The sequence below is a fragment of the Phaenicophaeus curvirostris genome, chromosome Z (assembly GCF_032191515.1).
Source record: "Phaenicophaeus curvirostris isolate KB17595 chromosome Z, BPBGC_Pcur_1.0, whole genome shotgun sequence".
In the NCBI taxonomy this organism is placed as follows: domain Eukaryota; kingdom Metazoa; phylum Chordata; class Aves; order Cuculiformes; family Cuculidae; genus Phaenicophaeus; species Phaenicophaeus curvirostris.
Genome location: NC_091431.1, coordinates 16,687,898 through 16,710,610, shown reverse-complemented (window position 1 = coordinate 16,710,610; position 22,713 = coordinate 16,687,898). Strand labels below are relative to the sequence as shown.

Here is a 22,713-nt window from a genome sequence, read left to right as displayed (position 1 = left end):
CTTTTCTTTTTCAATTCTCCTTTAGTCATTTCCTACTTTTTAACTGTGGCAAATGTCTGAAGCAATTAAACACACAGAGACAAAGAGCTTGTATTAGTAGAGAGCTAAAGAAACTGTCTGCTGTGAGCCTGCTGGTCAGACTGACACTTAAAGAAATCAGAATCCTGGTTGACCACACCGCTCAGTAACCTCTGCTTTCTTCTTTTTCTATGATTCAAAATTGTCACCGCTCCTAAAGTAACCTGATTGCTCAATAGAGTTCAATTAATCTATAATTCTGAAGTCAGCTACCATAATTTCAACAGATTTATTAAAGTAAAAATAATGCACACCGCATGTCTGAAAACTGACAAGGTTTAATATCAGATTTTAAATACTTATTAATAAACTAAATACCTGTCATATTACATAAGGAATTCCATAACTGCTCTTTTTCCATGTAGGTCTCAAAAGCAATGCCAAGAGATTTGGGTGATAAATTGCAGTAAGACAATATTGTGAAGATTGCTTCAATCAGAGTAGGCTGTTTGTTATTTGTCTGTTCTAGGAGAGAACTTTGTTCATCACGATTCAATACTTCATTTCCTCCAAAATAAACAAAAAACATGGTGACAATAACTTCCAAGTAATTTGAGTTCACAGTAATAGACAGTATTAATCAAAACAAACTGCAAACTGTATCTGAATAATATTTCAAACAATAATAACACTTACAGAGACTGAAATCTGATCTTCCTCTACATAATGACATTTTGCTGTCTTCTTGGATGATATGTAGACATTAAAAAAAGACTCAGCATGTTTACAAACTATGGAATTTGCTTAGTTAGTACAAAATGCACTCAGTTATAATTGAATTTGATTATTTACTAAATATTATTCAGAGGTAAATTGTACTACTTCTGTGAAATCACAGTCAAAGATTATTCCTGCTTATCTTGTCTAACCAATACATTAGTCATGTGAAATAAAAGAACTCTATTTAGTTATATTAAAGAAAATAAAGTAGTAGCTGCGTAGTCCCTCCAGTAAGCTGGCTTTTTCAGTATAAGATGAAATTGAGAGGAAATCAGTGTCTCAAAAGAAAATGTCAGTCCTGTTAAGATGCAGTCACCTACATTTTCAGAGATAGCTACCAACTGAAAAGATTTGAGCAGCAACAGCTCATCTAACATGTACTTCAAAATAGTGTTCACAATCATTACAAAACATTCTGCCAGCTGAAGGACAATGAACCAATGCAAGCTTTGACTAGTGCTAGCCTTAAAGACCTCAGCTTCCCATCTATTTCTGGAATATGCTTTTGATGCTAACAATCATATCAAATGACCAGACCTAGAACAAATCAAACACTTGTAAATCAAATTTCTACTTTGCAAAACTGAAAGTTGATGTAAAAGTGATAAAATTACACTTGAAAATATTTCATACCAGTGTGGATCCCCATATATTTAGCAACCTATGCAGGAGAAAGATGTGAGAGTCTAAATTTTTAGGCTGAATCTTTCAAATGGTTCAACCTGCGTTCAAAATCTACCATAGTCAAACATTACTGCTTCCCACCCAGATCTGAATGAACTGAGCATGTTGTAAAATTAAAAGAAACCTCACTTTACTCTCCTTTGAATTCCTACAATCTAATTCACATGCTACCACAAACAATTCAGTCTGTATAGTGCACAAACTTAATTGAAAGATTCTGAGAGGACACAGAAAGCTGAAAAATAAGACCAGGGATTTCATATACAACAGGTTGTGTAGTTTTGGGTTTTTTTCCTCCAAGGCAAGAGACAGATCAGCAATACAATTCTTTTTTTTTTTTTTAGTCAGCTATTTTCCCTATGAGTTGAATGAGCTGGCATATTTTACTGAGATACTTTCCAATGCCAGATGCTTCTGACTGAAGAATCAAATAGATTCTACTAATTCACTCAAACCAACGATATGTTGTCCAGTATAGATATGAAAAGAAAGGAAAATCCTGAAGTATTTCAATTGTGAGATGAAAATTTGAATTAAACTTTGATTTTATTAGTATAAATTTTTTTTCTAAATTATTTAAACAAATTATAGGAAGGAGGGTTTGCTGAGATTTTAAATACTATGTAAATGTCTTTGCAGAACATGATGGGAAATTGCTTTGTTTAAAGGGGCTTCTGACTTGAAATTAGCCTAGATTTGCCTTATGATTGTGCCACATGGAAAGTTCAAGTCATAACCTGTTAATAACTTCTCTAATCAATGTAGTACTACTAATAAATTTAGATAAATGTTAGAAGTATAAAAGAATTCTGTACAGGGGTATCCATCCATCTTCCTATAACTAGTGTATTATCATAGAATCATAGAATTGTTTGGGTTCAAAGGGATCTTAAAGAAGGGACATTTAAGCAAAGATGCTCACGAATCCATTGGGAAATCATCCTGAGGCTAAACATAACAAGATGTGTACACTTACATCAGTATTTTCTTCTTTTACTCTGAAGTAAATGCTGCCTTTATTATAAGAATATCCAATCCTTCATCACTAAAGTTGAAGTGCAACATTCCTGAGTTTTCTGACTGATAAACTGGTATGGATAATGTCAGCTGGTTGAAAGGTTTAGTTACGTGATAGGTATGGCTGGTTAAAGTTTATGAATTAGGAGTCTACAGATTTCTCACGCCTTGGAATTTCTCTTTAACATTTATTAGCTCATCTGTCATAACATTAAATATTCATCTTAGTTTGAACTCCAAAGCAGCTTGTTAACAATCACACAAGAAAAGTATTTATACAATAGGCATCATACTTACTGCCCACTGATGCTTCACTTTATGTATTTCCCTTTCTTCCACTCACTGCATTTGTACATCAAAAGATATTCTGTGAAACTAAAGCTCCGATAGGTTGCTCAAAGGAGATGCTTCCTTATTCAATTTAGCAGGACTTGCATCCATACCCAAACATGGCTTTATACTGATCTTAATTAACTGTTAAAGAAAATCTGTTATCCCCATATAGCACAATGTTGCATATGCACAGAGGATGCAAAAATAAATCATAGAATCATAGAATCATTGAGGTTGGAAAAGACCTCAACTGTCAGCCCAACACCACCATGCCTACAAAACCATGTCCTGAAGCACCTTGCTTTATGAACCCCTCAAGGGATGGGGATTCCACCACTGCCCCAGGCAGCCTCTCACAGTGCTTCACCACTCTGTCAGTAAAGACATTTTTCCTGATACCTGATCGAATTCTCCCCTGGTGCAACTTGAGGCCATTTCCTCTTGTTCTGTCCCTTGTTACTTGGGAGAAGAGGACAGAACCCATAAATTAAAACACAGCTACAAATAAAAATAATTTTTATTAAATTACAAATAAAATAACAAATAAAAATACTATTAATGTTATTAATAAATCCCTTAATGAGAAAATCACGTATCTAGTGAGCAACAGTTATGCCTTAACCACTCACAATGAATCATTCTTCCTATTGTAAAACAATACACTCAACCTCTCGGGATAGTATAAGGTATTTTAAATACACCTTCAAAGAGATAGAATTACAAAAGTAATTTATCTATATTTCTTTCTTATTGATAGAAATAACTCCTAGTAACTTGATGACATTATCACACTCATTCAGCTCTCATCTGCCTCTGGTATAGCCATGAAATGAATCTTGCTGAATTTAGACAATCTTCAGTTATTAACCTTAGAACTTTCTTCCCTAGTGAATGTTTACAAGTCAGACAAGATATAAATAGTTATGCTGCCTTCTTTTGTCCAAAAAACGTAGTCAAAATTTGAATTTCAACATGCTGCTTTACTTAAGAAGACAAAATGAAGATGGAGAAAGTTATTTCTATGCAGTTCTTTTATTTGCCAAGAGCATAAAACCTCTGCTTCCCTTACAGTTCAAATCACAGCAGCTGATGAGAATATAAAGAATGCAAAAAAGGTTGTATTTTATTTGTTTATAGAAACAAATAATTCAGCAGGCACTCCGGACATTTTGCTTCCTTGCACTATATACTCAGTGATCTTTCCATCACTGGCTTTTTTTCCTATTCTTGTTCTGTATCAATTCTGGTAGATCATTTTACTTGTCTCTCAAAGTTGCTCCTATCCAATGTTACAGCACTCCAGTCACCATTGATAAGTTAGAATCTACTGTAACTTTGAGTATGACTTCCATTTTGGCAGAAACTCTATTATTTTAGTTTTTAATTCCAAAAAGAAATTTTAGAACACATTCCTTCTATCCTGAATAAAATGCAGATCTTAAACCTATCCATTTTAATTTACTAAACCCCAAAAAATAATATCCCCTGTATTGGCTGCCACCTGTGAATCCAATGAATCCTAAATTTCTGACAACTAAAAAGTTCAACACAAGACAAAAAGACTTTAACAACCTTCATATTTCCTGCTCATAAGTTGTTGGCACATCAGCCAACTACGTCTGTGCCAACATATTTATGCATCACCAATCCCATAGTATTTTACTGTTATTCAACTCCCTATAGAATTTTTTCTCTACATACAATTAATTTTTAAATATCTGAGAAGAACCTTGCATTAATGAATCTCTGTGATAACACCTGCTGTGAAATCTGTCTTAACTGGGTCAAATGGAAAAAAATCATTACTGTCAGAATTCCTCCACCACTGATTTTATGTGACGTTTTACTCAAATTATGTCATTCTGATAGAAAAAATCTGATGAGGCAATATTGAATTTAATCCTGCAGCCATGTTATCTCCTTTGAATTTTCTGATGCATTGGGATCCATACTGAACAAGTAACCCTCTTAAAAATTTTGTCTTAAGTCTAGAACTCTACTGTAGCAAGAACCAGAGAATCATAGAATGGTTTGGTTAGAAGGAATCTTAAAGCTAATTCAGTTCCAACTGCTGCCATGGGCAGGGACAACTCCCCCTAGATCAGGCCACCCAAGGTCCCATCCGACTTGGTCTTGAACACCTCCAGGCATGTGGCAGCCACCACTGCTCTGGGCAGCCAGGGCCAGGGCCTCCCCACCCTCACAGTGAACAATTTCTTCCTAATGTCTCATCTCAATCTCCTGTCTTTCACCTTAAAACTAGTACCCCTGGTAATGGTTTCCTGTAAGAAGTTGCTACCAGAAATGACTAGTCTTTGGAAAGCTATGCATATGACCATATATATAAGATATTAGTGGAGACTGTCACAAGTATATCACCGAGACTACCTTCACACTTTGTCAAAAGAAGGTATGTGAGCCTCAGCAGGGCTCTGTTGCAGTTGAAATGGGAATTCCTATTCAGTATTTCAGAAACTCCATAATATTTACTGTTTTCCTTACCTTATCACTGGAAACTCATCAAAAGGAATAACATATCTGATTGAGATCTCTTTTCTGTTGACTCTGCAGCTAGATGTACATCACATGAGTAAACATATCTACCACTTTACTGGACTGGGTATGTAGGTACAGTATCTAATAAATTTAATTGTTGGATATTTTGAGGAAATGCCATTAAGAAAACAATTTTCTAATCATCTGATGTCAGACTGCTATGATACATAAAACCATAAAATGGTGTTGGTTGGAAAAGACTTTTAAGATCATCGAGTCCAACCAGCCCTGCTAAGTTTGCCACTAGGCCATGTCTCCAAGTACGACACACAGTTTGCTATCATGATGAAGCTAAAAAAGCTTTTGGATCTTCTGGAATCTCTGCTCAGAAGCCTCACCTCAGATGATGCACAAATACCTGAAGTACAGAGCTATCTCTGCACAAACATATATATTCCTCTAAGAGGCAGTCCTCTAATAAGGGTGGTGTCATAGATTAACACCCAGGTTTTGCCAAAAAACCTGCAAGACTATATTTTCCCCAAATTTTGTGTGGTTGAACATCAGACTAGCACAGTTGCAAGTTTTTACAGTTGATTGTTAGGCTGTGCCTCAGGATTATACAGATTCAGTTGATGCCAGGATTTTAACGGAGATCATAATTTATTTAAAGAATGTACATATTAGTTCGTAATAACTCACCATTGTCACTAAAAGATCAGTCTGATTCCTAACTGAGGTCAGTTGGTAAAGTTATAACCTTTCACTGTTCTTTTAGGGTAACTATCAAAAAAAAAACCAGTGCTATTTACCTTTAAATGCCTAAAATGAAATGAATTTAATTTAATATAATTTAAATTTAATTAGTGCTTGAAATTTACCTTAAACTCCCACATTATACTCTGTGACAGATAAAAAGCTACTTCGCGAGGGCTGAAAAGCTGGAGGGGGGAGGGGAGAGAAACCATTTTCATTCTACAAACATATTTTCAAGTAATTTCTTTTGCCAGAAACTGATTTATAAAAGCACAGTCTTAGAAAACCCTTCGAATCCATTATTGTCTACAGAGCTAGATGACACTGCACCACAGAGTTTTATATTCTCAATGGAAATCTTTCCTTCCATATCCAGTTTATGTGCACGTGGCAAGTTCGTAGAATCATAGAGGCATAGAACTGAAAACACCTTTGAGATCATTGGGTCCAACTGTACCTGTCTACCACTGAATGACATCCCTGAGTACCTCATCTACCTGTCTTTTAAACATCTACAGGGGTGGGGACTCCACCACCTTCCTGGGCAGCCTCTGCTAGTGCCTGAGAATCCTTTTGGTGAAGATATTTTTCCTGATGTCTAGTTAGAACCTGCCCTGGCACAACTTGAGGCCATTTCTTCTCATCCTATCACTTGTAACTTGGGAGAAGAGGCCAACGCTCACCTCACTACAACCTCCTTTCAGGGAGCTGTAGGCAATGACAAGGTCTCCCCTCAGCCTGCTTTTCTCCAGGCAGAACAACTCAAGGTCCTTCAGCTGTTACTTGTAACACTTATTCTCCAGACCCTTCCCCAGCTCCATTCCCTTCCCTGGACACGCTCCAGTCCCTTAAGGTCCTTCCAGTACTGAGGGTCCCAAAACTGAACACAGGATTCAAGGTTATCTCTTTCTGAAGCAGCTCACGTTTGGGTCTAATGCCAGATTTCCATCCTTAAACTTATCACAGAATATTTTCAAATCAGTTCCTACTGATTGTTTTCAATCAATATCAGTTCCTACTTCAAAGTGGTGGCCAGGATATCACCTAGGTTTAACTGTACAGGCTACACAATACTCTCTCCCATTAGTATCTCCATTACTCATTGTGCAAGCCAAAAACACTAGGAGAAACTGCCAATGGCCTCATCCTGCTGTGAAAGCAGTTTTCTTCCAGTTTATCTTCACATGCCAGTATTCATTCTAAAGTTGTGCATAGAAAATGAAATTACATCTCTGTAATAAGTAGTCTCATATATTCATTGTTATTAATCAGAGGCTTTTAGAAAGGAAGACATTACTCTTTCTATTTTGCATCATTAACTTGGTCCTACCATGTCTTCCTCTTAAGCAAACGTATGAGGCCCAAGGGCTCGCTGAAGACCTGATTTCCTTTTTCTTACCTGCTATCAGTAAATGGCAAAGTCTTTGTTGACTGATGAGGTCCCCTTTGGTACTAACCCTGTGATGGGCCAGTGTAATTCAATGCAGCTATTGCTTTTTGCTTTATTATGCATAGAGTAACTCCTGGTTCCTGGAAATAAAGACTCTCAAATGAGAAGTCACAGGCTGTTCTGTTGGTGTGCTACGGATTTACAGCAAGTCTAGGAGAAATTCTCAAGAGTTCATTTTCACCCTACCCATCGTAATATCAGCAGCTGCTGGATTCAACAGCTCATATTATGCAAACATCATTTTCTTCATTCCTCTATTATTTGTTGCTTGTCAAAATAATCCATTTCTGTTTCATATCCATGAAAAATAAAACAATTCTGGTAAAAAAATCAGCCAAGAAAATTGCAAACCAGTTTGTTTTGCCAAAAAATTAACACAGTACCTTCCATATTTCTCTCCGCAAAAGCACAGCAAAGGCATTAGACCCTTTTCTTACTCAAAATACTTCTCCTAGAATTTTATGAATGTTAGACCTATAGAAGAACAACTCTGTGACTATATTACTCTTTAGACTTGTAATTTAAGTGAGCAAATGTAATTTTCCAGCATTTTTTTCAAAGGTGGCTTTTACCCAGTGTCCATACTCAGTAGAGACAAATAAGTGTTTTAGATTGGGGGACCCTGATTTATTGCCTTTAGTATTTTTGATGTGGTAAAATTTATATTTAATATATATTTTATTTATATTTGAGAAGTATTTTACTTTTTATGTATATTTCATATATCACAACACACAAAACCTGACAAAAGTCCAAATCTTTTCACCTTCCCCTCTAGATAGCTGATAGTTATGTACATGGAATTTCAATAGCTTCAATAAATATGATAACCTTCTTATAATATTTAGCAACACTAAATACACATACGTGCATTCCCCAAAATACTATTTCTACTGAGATGATTTTGCCAATCTTAATAGCATTCCCTACTATGATGGGGAATATACATTATCTCTGACCTTCACTGTGGTACAATTACATGAGAACAATGGGACTGGAATTAAATTGAATGCATTTGTGTGATGATGCCTACTCTAAATATCACAAAATAATACCGCAATATAAAAAAAAATGTTATAATTACCTAAAAACATCTCCTTGTAGAGAATGTTTGCCTTCTGGCCCATTTTTTAAAGAGAAAAAAGGAAAATCTGACTGTAAAATAAAATTTAGGAAGGCTTTTCCTGTTCTAAAAATTCATATAATCTAGTCAACTATCAGGGAGTTTTGTTATCCCTCGGGCAAATCACTCAAAACCTATGGTATACATAACTTTTTATCTGTTTTCATGCCTTATATTGCACATTGCAAAATTTTACTATTGATGACTACGTAAGTCCACAAACCTTTTATCCTACTGAACAGAAGATTCCCAGACTATCATTGCTACTACTAAGGTACAGCTTATTAGTGCAACTTTCCTTGTACTAAAACATAAAAGATCACTTAATAAAAACATTGTAGCTTATACAGCATCAGAAAGCTTCTGTATAGAAAGAATAAAGAATACAATCATTTAATCATTAGATAATTAACCCTACTGAAATTAATTTAGACAATACGGATTATCACAGGTTTCAACTTTATCTAAACTGAAAGCTTATTCATTCCCTTACTGTAATTACATTAATAAAGTCTATGTAAACAGCACGTTTTCTAATTCAAAGCAGCATATATTTCCCCAAAGCTCAAGAGGTTGGTCAGTCAATAGATTAATACATTCTGTCACTTAATACCTGTGATAATTTAAGCAGCTACTAATATTCAATACTAGATAACACAACGGTAAGAATATGATCCTAATCAAACATTTGTCAGTCTTTGTAGAAGATGACAAGTATTTAAATAGGCAAGTGGATGCACTGCAGCTCTCAATAAGATGCATGATAGAAGTGGAAGCAACGTTGTACCCCTGACAAATGTTAGACCACTTCAAAATGACAGGACTAAAAGACGTTATATCTAATATTACATGGACCTAAGAGTTTGGGTTTTTTTTAAGAAGGGAGAATTCTTTTGCTAAATAAAGACAGAAACTGAGACTTCTGTTCACTATTACTGCAAAATTATGTCAAACAGGTGAATACACCATTAGCTTTTTGAAAATCTGATTGAAAAAAGAAAGATATGATAAAGTTTCTGGCTCCAAACACACTATTATCAGAACAAAAAGAAAACCCTTGTAGAACCATGCTTTTATTTGTTTACTTTCATAATGGCATTAATGAGAGAATTAACATGAGGAAGCTTATAAATGTATTTCTAGAATGCCTACAGTAAGAAACACATAATAACTTAAGCAAAACTGCTAAGAAGCTTTTCACTGTTGAAAAATAATTTTGGAAGTGATCTTTCAGACATGTAATCCATTCTTTTAAATAACTGTGTAAAGTAGTTGTGGCACCAAAGCTCTGTTAAGTTCAAATTCATTTTGACCCCATTGAATTTATGATAGCAACCTTTGCATTTATGATATCATCTATGATTATGATATCAGCCTATTTATCAAACTGTAGCCTGCTTTGAAACTATGAATCCTCAGACTGACTGCAAAACAGGCTCAGTGCAGAAGTGATGATTTTTTTCTTTTTTTTTATCCATTCAAGAAGTGCCCCACTGAGAACTGAATCACTACTGACACTCCCTGAAAATGGCCAATAGCCTTCCTTCAGTATTTAAGTAGTTAAAAATGAATTTGTGTTTCTCCCTGATATACAGTATATATATATACACTGTATATATATATATATATATATATATGGACTAACAGTACAAACACTTACCAGAACCTCTCAGTAAAATTTTCACTAAGAGACAATCATGATGTAGCAACGTTTCCAAAAGCAAGTTCAAATTACAGTACGGCTGGGATAAGAGCAGTTTCAGCTGACCCTGGACTGTCATTTCTCTGGCTGATGCAGTCCTTTCAAAAATGTAAGACAAACACAGAAAAAATAAGTTAATACATCTATGAAATTAATGTCCTTAAAGTGCAGATGTAATGTTAACTCCCTTAAATGTCAATTCCTCCCAGATTACTCTGACAATGTTTTCATGCTTGCTTATTTTAAGGCAGCTCAGGGAAGGAATTACACTTAATCTCAACAAGCTGAAAGCAAATCAGCATTTGGTAGTCTGCCAAAGTTATAGCTGATACAAAACAACCTCAGTTATCTCTTTCATGGAACCATGTTTGCCTTGTCTTATCAGGCAAAAAAGGATTTTTTTTTTTTGTGCTTGAATAAACTTAATGCTACTATTCTTTAGTTTACTATTACATGAATTCTTTAGTAAGAGCTCTGAAGTGCCCTTGATGAAGTAAATGAAGCTCTTAATTAAAAAAAAAACAGAGAAAACGGTCAAATGGGCTGCGAGATTTCACATTAGGTTGACCAATTCTTACATGCCCTGAAAAATCCACTTGAACTATTAGGCTGGTTGAATAACAGCTTTGCAAGCAGAGATCTGAAAAACTGTAGTACAAATTCATTCACATTTAAGAAGATTATGGTTTGCTTTCAACGCGTTGCAAAAGTCTGGGTTTCCAAACAAAAATATTGCAGGGTTTCTGCTTAACTCAGCTAATGATTCAACATCAACTGTTAACTCACATTGAAGTAATTAAATTTAAAGAGAAAAAAATCTTGCCCTGCAAGATGTTTAACACCCACTGTGTTTACTATTTCCTTCTTTTTGAAATGTTTTTAAAAAGAAATTTACAAAATTGTGTTGTGGGCATTTTTTTTTCCTTGAAGTGTAATTTTTAATTGTTTTGAAGGTTTTAAAATCATATTTCAACTGGTGTTTAGCCATTGTATTTATTCAATTATCTACAAGTTTACACAATAGATGCTAAAGTTGAAAGTTTATGAACCACATATGTAAAATTTATGTACACAAATTTTAAATACACAACTACGTATGCTCTGACGCATTAACTACACAGGCATAAACATCTGCCAGTAAAGGCACAACACCTTCAGCATCAGTTAAAGTTTTCTTCAGCAAGACCTACATTTTCCTGTCAGACTAGAGAAGGGTTTCTATGTCTCTGCATGTACGCCGTATGTGCCATTTACACACAACTGTTGGAACAGAACTGGAACAGGTTTATGTGCCTGTTCTAATGGAGGTTAACCTCTCTCTTATCATCATAGAATCATAGAATGGTTTATTGGAAGATACCTTAAAGCCCATGCAGTTCCACTCCCTGCCATATACAGGGACACTTTCCTTTCAATGCATTGATCCAAGCCTTCCCTGGAGGTGTTTAAGGCACGGGTGGACGAGGTGCTGAGGGATATGGTTTAGTGTTTGGTAGGAACGGTTGGACTCGGTGATCCGGTGGGTCTCTTCCAACCTGGTTATTCTGTGATTCTGTGAAGCCCCATCCAACCTGGCCCTGAACACCTCCAGGGATGGGGCAGCCACCATTTCTCCAGGCAATCTGGACCAGGGCCTCCCTACTCTCACAGGAAAACATTTCTCTGTAAGATCTCATCTCGATCTCCTCTCTTTCAGTTGAAAACTGTTCCCCCTTATTCTGTTCCTGCACTCCCTGATCAAGAGTCCCTCCCCAGCTTGCCTGGAGCCCCTTTCAGTACTGGAAGCTGCCCTAAGGTCTCCCTGGAGCCTTCTCTTCTCTAGGCTGAACAACCCCAACTCTCTCAGCCTCTCCTTCTACGCGAGGTGCTCTGGCCCTTGGATCATCTTCGCCACCTCCTCTGAGCTTGTTCCAACAGATCTATGTCCTTCCTGTCCTGAGGACTGCAGAGCTGAATGCAGGGCTCCAGATGAGGTCTCATAAGAGCAGAGGGGCAGAATCCCTTTCCTCACCCTGCTGGTCACGCTTCTTTGGATGCAGCCCAGGACACAGTTCACTTTCTGGGCTACAAGTGCACATCCTTGGCTCATATTGAGCTTCTCATCCACCAGCACTTCCATGTCTTTGTCTTTAGGGCTACTCACAATCCATTCCCTGCCCAGCCTGTGTTTGTTCTTGCGATTGCCCTGACCCAGGTGCAGGAGCTTGCACTTGGCCTTGTTGATCTTCATGTGGTTTGCACAGGCTTACCACTCAAGCCTGTCCAGGTGTCTCTGGATGGCATTCCTTTCCTCTGACCATCTCAGCCAAGTGTGCCACCACCCAACTCTGCTTGTACGCCCACATGAAGGAAACCAGAGGTGATAGCACAAAAGCTTTGCTGTTCAATCAAGGTTGCTATATAAAAAAATATACAAACCTACAATGCCTGGAAATGAAAATGCAGCTGATTGATACACTCTCTAGTTTCATCCCTTACATATAGCTCTGGTTCCATTACTAGAAAAGCAGTGTACCCCATATCTTGCAGGGCAGCCTTGAAGGAACCTAAGGAAACCAAGCTGCATAGCCCCAATTCCCAGCAGGACCTTTACGTCACGCCACTATGTCAAAACTTCACATTTAATACTGTAATGGTAATTCTAATAAAGGGGGATTTTACACACCTTAGCCTTTGGGATTTTAAAAGTAAAGCAAATACCTATGAGTTGGTAGTGCCATGAAAACTTATGTCAGCTTTTGTGATGTGCACGTGCTACACTATATATAATTATTAATCATGTAGTACTGGCTTGACCATAATATTTTTACATATAAGCATGTCGTGGATTCTTATAATTTAGATCTTGCTAGAACTTGCAGCCAAAATAACTTTCCCATGTTTAAAACACACATTTCATTCAAACTTTCAACATTACAGCTTCACATTCTTAACAGTATTACCTTAATTTCTGTATGTTCAAGATTTGTTATATAAAAAAATCTTAGCACACCTTAAGAACTAATTAGTAGTAAGTAATTAAAGTTTAAATTAACACAATTACAATATCCACACTAGAATTAGTGCTGTGGCTGAGAGCTAACTCAACACTTTGCTGTTAGGTTAAAATATACAGGGCAGTTTCATTTTGTTTCTCACTTGATTATACTTTATCCTATCTAATAAGGTTGCTCATGGCCTTCAAACTATAAGAAAAGGGACAAGTTTGGTCAATTACATTTATGAAGGATAATATTTTAAATTAATTTAGGAATAAAGGCCATTTTTAGAATATTTGAGTTGAAATAAAACTTATCTGTTGTTGACCAGATGGGAAGTTAGCATGTTGTAATATACACCAGTTCTTGGCTCTTTAAGCCTCTTGCAAATTGAAATGTACAATGGTGTGACTCACTTGGAGGAAAAATAAAATATAGCAGACATTCCCTACAGTCATGAAGCTAGCACCAATAAATGCACTGAGAAGTTTTGTAACGTGCATATGGAGAGACATATGTTCTCCCATCCTCGTAGCTCAGCACTAGTGAAAATAAGACTAGCCTCATAAAAAGTGACAAAAGGTGAAGTACATATAAATATCACACATATAAATGTTCAGTTTTGTACAGTAAAAGAGGAAAAAATAGAACCCTGATTTGCAAATGATATGATTAAAGGCCCGAAGTAAAGCAAAGAATGAATCACAATTACACTAAAGTAACCATAATATAAATCATCAGTAATTTTTCATTTGATAACCTACATTATTTTGGTTAGTATCCAAGATAGAAAAAAAGGAACCTCAAATGATAAGTTCAAGATTTTATAAGGCAAACAAACATCAACAGTCATGTTAATAACATTGACAAAAATGTTGAAGTCAAATAGATAAAAGAAAACAGACTGTAGCTGGTTTTAGGCATGAAAAATAACATAATAAATCTGGTTAAATAGTGAAATTATAAATAAAATAATTTCAAGAAATAGCAAAACTTTCTCTTGGAATACCAAGTTTAGGAAGAGTGGAAACTCAATAGGTACATTCATGGTAGGTTAGAGTCTTCAGTTAAAAATTACGTGACCATAGCTGGAAGGTATGCAATAGTTTGTGCTTTCAATTTTGTTACGGATAGTGAATATATATTTCCATTAGATGTAAAAATTAAGACCAAAAAACATTCCAGGAAGAATTTGGATGCTTTGGAAAATAGTCTTCTGCATCACTTAAACATAACTTGTCCTCTTAATACTCTCCATCCAATATGTCAAGACAGAAAAGCTTCCATGATGTCAATTTACAGTGTAAAACTGAGAACAAATTAGAACACCTCGGACTATGACACCCAGCTTAGTTCATTACAAACAGGGTCTTCCACATTTTTTTCTGAGCAGCTGAAATGTGTGTTGTCAAAAGAAGACATTAAATATTTTATCGGCATATTTTGTTCACTATGATGAAGAGTGCATTTGGCTTTCTATTTATGGACCATGCAAACACAGGTGTAAAAACTATATCTTCTCAGAGGTGTGCTTTCTTTTGGACTCCTCATTTTTCCACTTTGTGGTCAAAAAAGCATAGAGGCATGGGATGGGTTGGGTTGGGAAGCACCTCAAAACCCATCCAGTTCCAACCCCACTACCATGGGCAGGGACAACTCTCACTGGGATCAGGGGCTCTAAGCCCCATCCAGCCTGGCCTTGAACACCTCCAGGGATGGGGCAGCCATCATTTCCTGGGCAGCCTTGGCCAGTGCCTCACCACTCTCGCAGGAAAATATTTCTCCATAAGATTTCATCTCAATCTCCCCTCTTTCAGCTGAAAACCGTCCCTCTCATCCTACCCCTTGCACTCCCTGATAAAGAGCCCCAATGTATATTTTATCTTTTTTTCATCCACAGAATATATGCAAATGCTCTCAAATAGGTTTCTGCTATTGATTCAAGAGAAATCTGTCCTAAATAGCATCTGTAAAATCCTAATTCCACCTCAAAACCAAGAAGTATGTCAGACTGAAATGGTATCAGCATTTCCTTTATGTACTTGTACGCACCCGAGGCTGACTTGTGAACTCTTCTTCCAAAACTCTTAATTCACAGAACAATTTGCATTTTGAGTACTAGCCTTGGATTAGGGCATTGAAAAGCTCATTATCTTTTCTACAGTGAGTCCTTAATGAAGCATAAATCTTCCCAGGCATAGAGTACATCCCTTTTTAAGTGAACAAGCGACCATTCCCCATCCTATACCCCATCTTCTCCTCTCCTTTCTCTGCACTCATGGATAACTTATAAAGTCTCTGTCAAATTTCTTTGAAGGTCATTCAAGAGATAAAAACAGATGATCTTTCAAGCTTTAGGAAAGCTTGGATTAGTATTTCAAGCAGGGAGAAGAACAAATTCTGAATTCAAGTTATCCACTCTGTTTAGTGTTTTGGTTAACCAACCGCAATTTTGACTCAGTCCCAGAAACTGTTGCTTCTGGTTCAGCTGGATACTGGGCATCAGAGAAGGAGACAACAGCAGTGCTGACATGTAGTTAGGAGTGAAGTATATGGAAAGACATCAGCATGTTTTGATAAGTAGGCAGCCAAATTATAGAGAAGATGTTGTGTTACAAAATACTGTGTGTACAGGGTAAGAGGTAACAAATCCACAGTCTTCAATAGGTCACCAAAGCTCACCACTAGTATCATAACATATTGCTCCAAAATATAAAACTTCTTCAGAAAACACAACAAGGACTCATAAAAGCAGCTTTCATAAAAGCAGAAAGCAAAAATCTCTCAGGAAATAACTTCTGAAGAGGAGGAGGTGAAAGGGTTAGGAGAGGATCTGCACTGGAGTGGGAGTGCTTCAGGTTCGAAATTAGAAAGGGAATGACAGCACAGCTGGTAGCAAATGTCTCATATGTAACTTGTCATTATATGCAGTGGCACAGAAAAAGAAATTAAACTTTTGCCTCTAATCATGCAGTAATCTCCACCCAAAAATCAACTACGATAAAGCAGCATATTTTTCAATGAGTTATTTATGTATTAAACCTTTTTTAAAACAGCAGTCATAAACAGAGAAGCATACATTTTTTATCTCCCCTTTAATTATAACCCTTCCAAAACAGCAACTGTGCTGAACTGCATTATGGTGAAGAGCTATATACTCTTTAATTAAAGCAAGAAAACTTTACAGATAATTCAAATATCAAACATAATGAATATACACAGTGCATTGCTTTCAGCATGACCTTTCTTACAGAGTCTTAAAGTTTAAAGATTAGGGAAAGCTGCAATGAATTTGAAAAAAAAAATGTTTATAGGTTTTTCTTTAATCAGAATATTAACTCGACATTTACTCAGATGTAATCATTCCAAAATGCTGTAACAGTATTTGATTAGCAATGTTAATCTGGGAGATCTTTTACAACAATCAGTTTTTGATACTCACTTCAGCAAGGAAGAACAGGACAATGGGATGCAACATAACCAGTGTGATGGATGATAAATGACTTCTGAAAAATCTTGAGGAAGGTGTTCATCAGAATTCCTCAGAAATGTCCTAAAAAAACCCAAATTATATGAATTATATGGAAGACTGAAAAGTCTGTTGGATCACTAGTACTAAATACATATAATCAGAGGACAGAAACTCCTTTAAGATAAATAATACACGTATACACATAATTGCAAATATATTTGTATTATGTATTGTTAAAAATGTCATTCCATATGTTATTTATTTCCACTGCCTGATGCTTGGTATCTAGCACTCTTAGTACTATTAAGGCAGTTTTCTTCATATTTTCACTCCTAGATAGCACGTTTTCAAACTATAAGGATGTGAGCACTTAAAACTGGAGACAGAATGGAAACCCATTGGAATACTGCATTCAGAACTCCTGACCTAAAAGGTAAAATCTCTTTCTTATAGGGTGACCATCCACCATGGCATTAATAGTATTTGTAAAGACAAATGTCATTAAATTATTTAAAATGTTATTAAATTTAATTACTTAATGTTATTTAATTATTTCAAATTACTTTTTAACTCTTTTTTTTCACAGCTGTATATATATAACTTAGAAGTGTAGCTACACGTCTACAAGGTCACTGCCTGCCTATAAGATCCCAGGTGAAAGAAGAGAGAGAACTACATTTGTTGAACAACACAGATAGCCATACAGCTCCTGAACTCCAGGAGACAGGGCAATTTATTTGGAAATTGACTTTAATAATAAAACAAAATTAGTACGAAGAATTTACTACATACTTGAAACTGATCTTAAGTAGCAGTATCTAAGCAGAAGGACCGGCACACAGTAAATTTGTGCTCTATATGAATTCACAAAACCCTGAAGACAAAAAATAAAGCTGAGACTTTAATATAAATACAGGGAGAACCTGAACTAGAAAATAATTATTCAGAAGACAGTAACATCAATATTGTAAGAAAATGAAAGGAAAGAAGAATCATATTATCTTTCATCTTCTGAAATATTTTGCTTAACATAGAATCATAGAATCACTAGGTTGGAAAGGACCCACTGGAACATCGAGTCTAACCATTCCCATCAACTACTAAACCATGCCCCTCAGCACATCATCCACCCATCTTTTAAACACCTCCAGGGAAGGTGACTCAACCACCTCCCTGGGCAGCCTGTTCCAGTGCCCAACGACCTTTCCTGTGAAATATTTCTTCCTGATGTCCAGCCTGAACCTCCCCTGGCCATTCCCTCTTGTCCTGCACCCTGTCACTTGGAAGAAAAGGAAAGCTCCCTGCTCTCCACAACCTCCTTTCAGGTAGTTGTAGAGAGCAACAAGGTCTCCCCTCAGCCCTCTCTTCTCTAGGCTAAATAACCCCAGCTCTCTCAGCCACTCCTCGTAAGAGCCGACTTCCTACCAGAAGGCATGAAGGATACAGTTGGGGTAGTAATCTAATAAAAAAAGACTGCATCTTTTCTACTGACAGTGTATGAATTGTTCAAGAGACTCCTGGGGTAGAGCAGTCTGGTTTCTTAGCTGTCTCCTAAGGACAAACATAAGGCAGACTTTTGGACTCTGAGGTTTATGACAAAACCTCTACACAAATCTTTAAACTGAGATGAATATAATGTGATGGCTTTAAGGATTGTTTACATATTAGAATGACTTCAAATACTTCAAAAAAAATCAAGGATCTAATGATAACACAATAATTCTAATGCCAGGATTTCTCAGTGTCCACTGCAGGGTATGTAATTCTTGCCAGGAAAACCCAACTCTGCCAGACAGTCTCATTCAACTACTCTTCTGATAGAAGTATAATAATAGCTGATAGGAAATTTGTTTTGACTACAAGTCATGTTAAAGCAGCTGCCTATAGTCTCAAAGCAGTGGATAGCATCTGTGGAAGTATTTAGTACCACAGCAAGATTCCAAGTTACAGTAGTTTTATTCTTCAGTGGAGAATGACAAGGTGAGAATTGATCTTGAAAGCCTCAGAGCAGGTGTGAAAAAATGAGATGCCAACAAGATGCATCCCAGTGGTATTTCCTTGTCAAAGGATTTCATAAAATCACAGAATGGTTTCACTTGGTAAAGCCCTTTAAGATCACTGGGTTCAATCATTGATCCAGCCCTGCTAAGGCTGCCATCAGACCATGTTCCTAAGTACAACAACTCCTTGTCTTTTAAATACCTCCAGGGATGGTGATTCAACCACCTCCATGGGCAGCCTCTGCCAATGTTTGACAACCTTTGCAGTAACGAAATTCCTCCTAATATCCAACCTAAATCTCCCTTGGTGCATCTTGAGGCCATTTCCCCTTGTTGGGTCACTGGATACTAGGGAGTAGAGACCAACACCTACCTCGCTACAACCTCCTTTCAGGTAGTTGTACAAAGCAATAAGGTGTCTCCTTGTTCTCCTTTTCTCCAGACTAAGCAACCCCAGCTTCCTCAGCTGATCCTCATAAGGCTTGTGCTCCAGCCCCTTCACCAGCTTCGTTCCCATTCTCCAGACATATTCCAGCATCTCAATGTCCTTCTGGTATTGAGGGGCCCAAAACTGCAGAAAGAATTTGAGGTGTGGCCTCACCAGCACTGAGTACAGGGGAAGGGTCACCTCCCCACTCCTGCTGGCCACACCAGGATGCCATTGGCCTTCTTGGCCACCTGGCCACATTGGTGGCTCATGTTCTGCCAACTATTAATCAACACTCCCAGGTCCTTCTCCTTCAGGCAGCTCTCTTGATAGGCATTTAGCTTTGTATAGGGAATAAACATGACTAAAAAGCCACTTAATTAATTATACTTTGAATATAAATTATTTATATATATTAAATATATAACATTTTCAGTTTTTAAAATTGAATGACAGGTATGTTTACCCCATCGACATCAATTTTACCAATAGAATCTCTATTTTTTTCTCTCAACATCTGTCATTCATCTGATTCCATGTTGAGAAAGTAAGATATAACAATTCATAGTATGAAATCATCAAAAGTTGCATCCACCTTGCTCTTTATGCTCTTTAATAGCAAGATTGCTACCTGTTACTCAGTAGAAAAGACTAAAGAATATAGAAAAAAAGCTCAAGGATACATCTGCTACAACTTGAGCAACCCTTAGCCTTCAGGCAGGAGACAGACTCTGCTCTGAAGGCATAAGTGGGTTTGTTGTACTGCACGTTGCCAGCCTGCTCCTCCAGGATAATTTTATTCTGTAAAACACAATGAATGAAGAACTGTTTTGGGTTCTCCTATGAAAACTACAAGTAGCATTGAAACCGGTAGATCCTGCTATTTGAACTGAGTAACTGACAACAACTTCCTCAGTGAGTGGTATAGAAATTCTGAGGTATGAAAACCCTATTTTTTCAGAGGTTTGGATCAGCAACAGTAAAATACCAACACCTTTTAACCTGTGTAATGCTCAAGGCTTGGAGAAGAACAGCTGGAAAGCTGCCTGGTGGAAAAGGACCTGGGGGTGCTGGTTGATAGTGACTGAACATGAGCCAGCAGTGGCCCAGGTGGCCAAGGACGACAACAGCATCCTGGTTTCGATCAGTTATGGTGTGGCCAGCAGAGGCAGAGAAAGGATCATGCCCCTGTATTTGGCACAGGCGAGGCTGCACCTCGAATACTGGGTTCAGTTTTGAGTCCCTCACTACAAGAAAGACATTGAGGGGCTGGAGCATGTCCAGAGAAGGGCAATGAGGCTGGTGAAGGGTTGAGAACACAAACCTTATGAGGATCGGCTGAGGGAACTGTGATTGTTTAGTCTGGAGGAGAATGAGAAGGGTACCTCATCGCTCTCTACAACTACCTAAGAAGAGGTTGTAGTGAGGTGAGTGTTAGTCTCTTCTTCCAAGTGACAAAGGATAGGATGAGAGGAAACTAACCTGATCGCCTTCTATGACAAAGTGACTCTACTACTGGAAGAGGGAAAGGCTGTGGATGTATTTTCTTGGACTTCAGTAAAGCCTTTGACACAGTTTCTCACAGCATTCTGCTTCGGAAACTGTCAGCCTCTGGCCTGGACAGGCGCACACTCTCCTGGGTGGAAAACTGGTTGGATGGCCGGGCCCAGAGAGTGGTGGGAAATGGCGTTAAATCCAGCTGGAGGCCAGTGACAAGTGGTGCCCCCAGGGCTCAGTGCTGGGTCCAGCCCTGTTCAATGTCTTTATCAATGACCTGGATGAAGGCATCGAGTGCACCCTTAGCAAGTTTGCGGACGACACTAAGCTGGGTGGAAGTGTTGATCTGCTGGAGGGTCGGGAGGCTCTGCAAAGGGATCTGAACAGGCTGGACCATTGGGCTGAGACCAATGGCATGAGGTTTAACAAGGCCAAATGCCGTGTCCTGCACTTGGGGCACAACAACCCTGTGCAGCTACAGACTAGGAGAAGCCTGGCTGGAAAGCTGCCTGGAGGAGAGGGACCTGGGGGTGTTGGTTGACAGCTGACTGAACGTGAGCCAGCAGTGGCCCAGGTGGCCAAGAAAGCCAATGGCATCTTGGCTTGTATCAGAAACAGCGTGACCAGCAGGTCCAGGGAGGTTATTCTCCCTCTGGACTCGGCACTGGTGAGACCACTCCTTGAATCCTGTGTTCAGTTCTGGGCCCCTCACCACAAGAAGGATGTTGAGACTGTGGAGCGAGTCCAGAGAAGAGCAACGAAGCTGGTGAAGGGGCTGGAGAACAAGTCTTACGAGGAGCGTAAGACTGGAGGTTCAGATTGGATGTTAGGAAATATTTCTTTACTGAAAGAGTGGTGAAGCACTGTCAGATGCTGCCCATGGAAGTAGTGGAGTCTCCCGCCCTGAAGGTGATCAAAAACCATGTGGAAATAGCACTTTGCGAAATGGTTTAGTAGGCATGGTGCTGCTGTGTTGATGGCTGGACTTCATGTTCTTAGAGAACTTCTCCAACCTCAATGGTCCCATGATTCTATGATCTAATGGCAGCGGTCAACTACCCAAAGAGTAATTATAAAGACAACATTGACTAGCTTCTGTCAGTGGGGGCTGGAGTGACACAGCAAAGTATACCTTTGAGGGTTCATGCTAGATATTATATGATACTTTGCACAACCGCCGTGCAGCTGTGGAACAGTTCTCCTGTAGAGGTTCAAAAAACGCAGTTCCTGGCAGTTTACACAGGTCAGCTAAAATAGTCTTACAATCATAGATTCATAGAATCACTGAATGGTTTGTGTTGGAGGATACCTTAAAGCCCATCCAGTTACAATGCCCTGCCATGGGCAGGGACAACTCTCACTGGATCAGAGGCTCTAAGTCCCATCCAGCCTGACCTCAAACACCTCCACGGATGGGGCAGCCATGCCTTCCCTCGGCAACGTGGGACAGAGCCTCATCACCCTTGCAGGAAAACATTTCTTCCTAAACTCTCATCTCCATCTTCCCTCTTTCTGCTTAAAACCATTCCCCCTCATCCTATCCCTGCAATCCCTTGATAAAGTCCTACTGCCCAGCTTTCCTGGAGTCCCTTTCAGTACTGGAAACTGCTCTAAGGTCTTCCTGGAGCTTTCTCCTCTCCAGGTTGAACAATCCCAACTCTCTCACCCTGTCCTCATATGGGAGGTGCTCCAGCCCTCAGATCATCTTCCCGGCACTCCTCTGTCGTGTCTGACTACTCCTGGTGACTGTCCTGCTTTGACCAGGAGGTTGGACTACATGAGCTCCAGCAGATCTTTCCAACCAACATTTCTATTACCCTAAAGTTACTTCAGAAAGGCCAGAGTAGTGTGGGAGGAAATGAAGCACATCATAAAAATGAGTGAGTATTAAAATCTATTGACCCAAGATTCACAGGTGAGTTTAGGACTGGGTCTAAGTAGTCCTGTCATACAGAAATGAAACTCTAAGTTGTAGCAGAA

General features: G+C 38.2%; 1 protein-coding gene across 2 annotated transcripts in view; it reads right to left on the bottom strand.

Annotated features, from left to right (window-relative positions):
• The window catches only part of KIAA0825 (KIAA0825 ortholog), a 229,485-nt gene that overhangs the window by 145,828 nt on the left and 60,944 nt on the right, over positions 1 to 22,713 (bottom strand). The window contains exons 11-13 of one of the 2 annotated variants that reach the window (XM_069881056.1): positions 16,780 to 16,890; positions 10,318 to 10,457; positions 397 to 585 (exon numbers count right to left, since the gene is read on the bottom strand). In XM_069881056.1, the coding sequence (XP_069737157.1) occupies positions 397 to 585; positions 10,318 to 10,457; positions 16,780 to 16,890 (440 nt within the window). The remainder of the gene's footprint in view (positions 1 to 396; positions 586 to 10,317; positions 10,458 to 16,779; positions 16,891 to 22,713) is intronic. The other variant, XM_069881057.1, reaches the window with a different exon arrangement.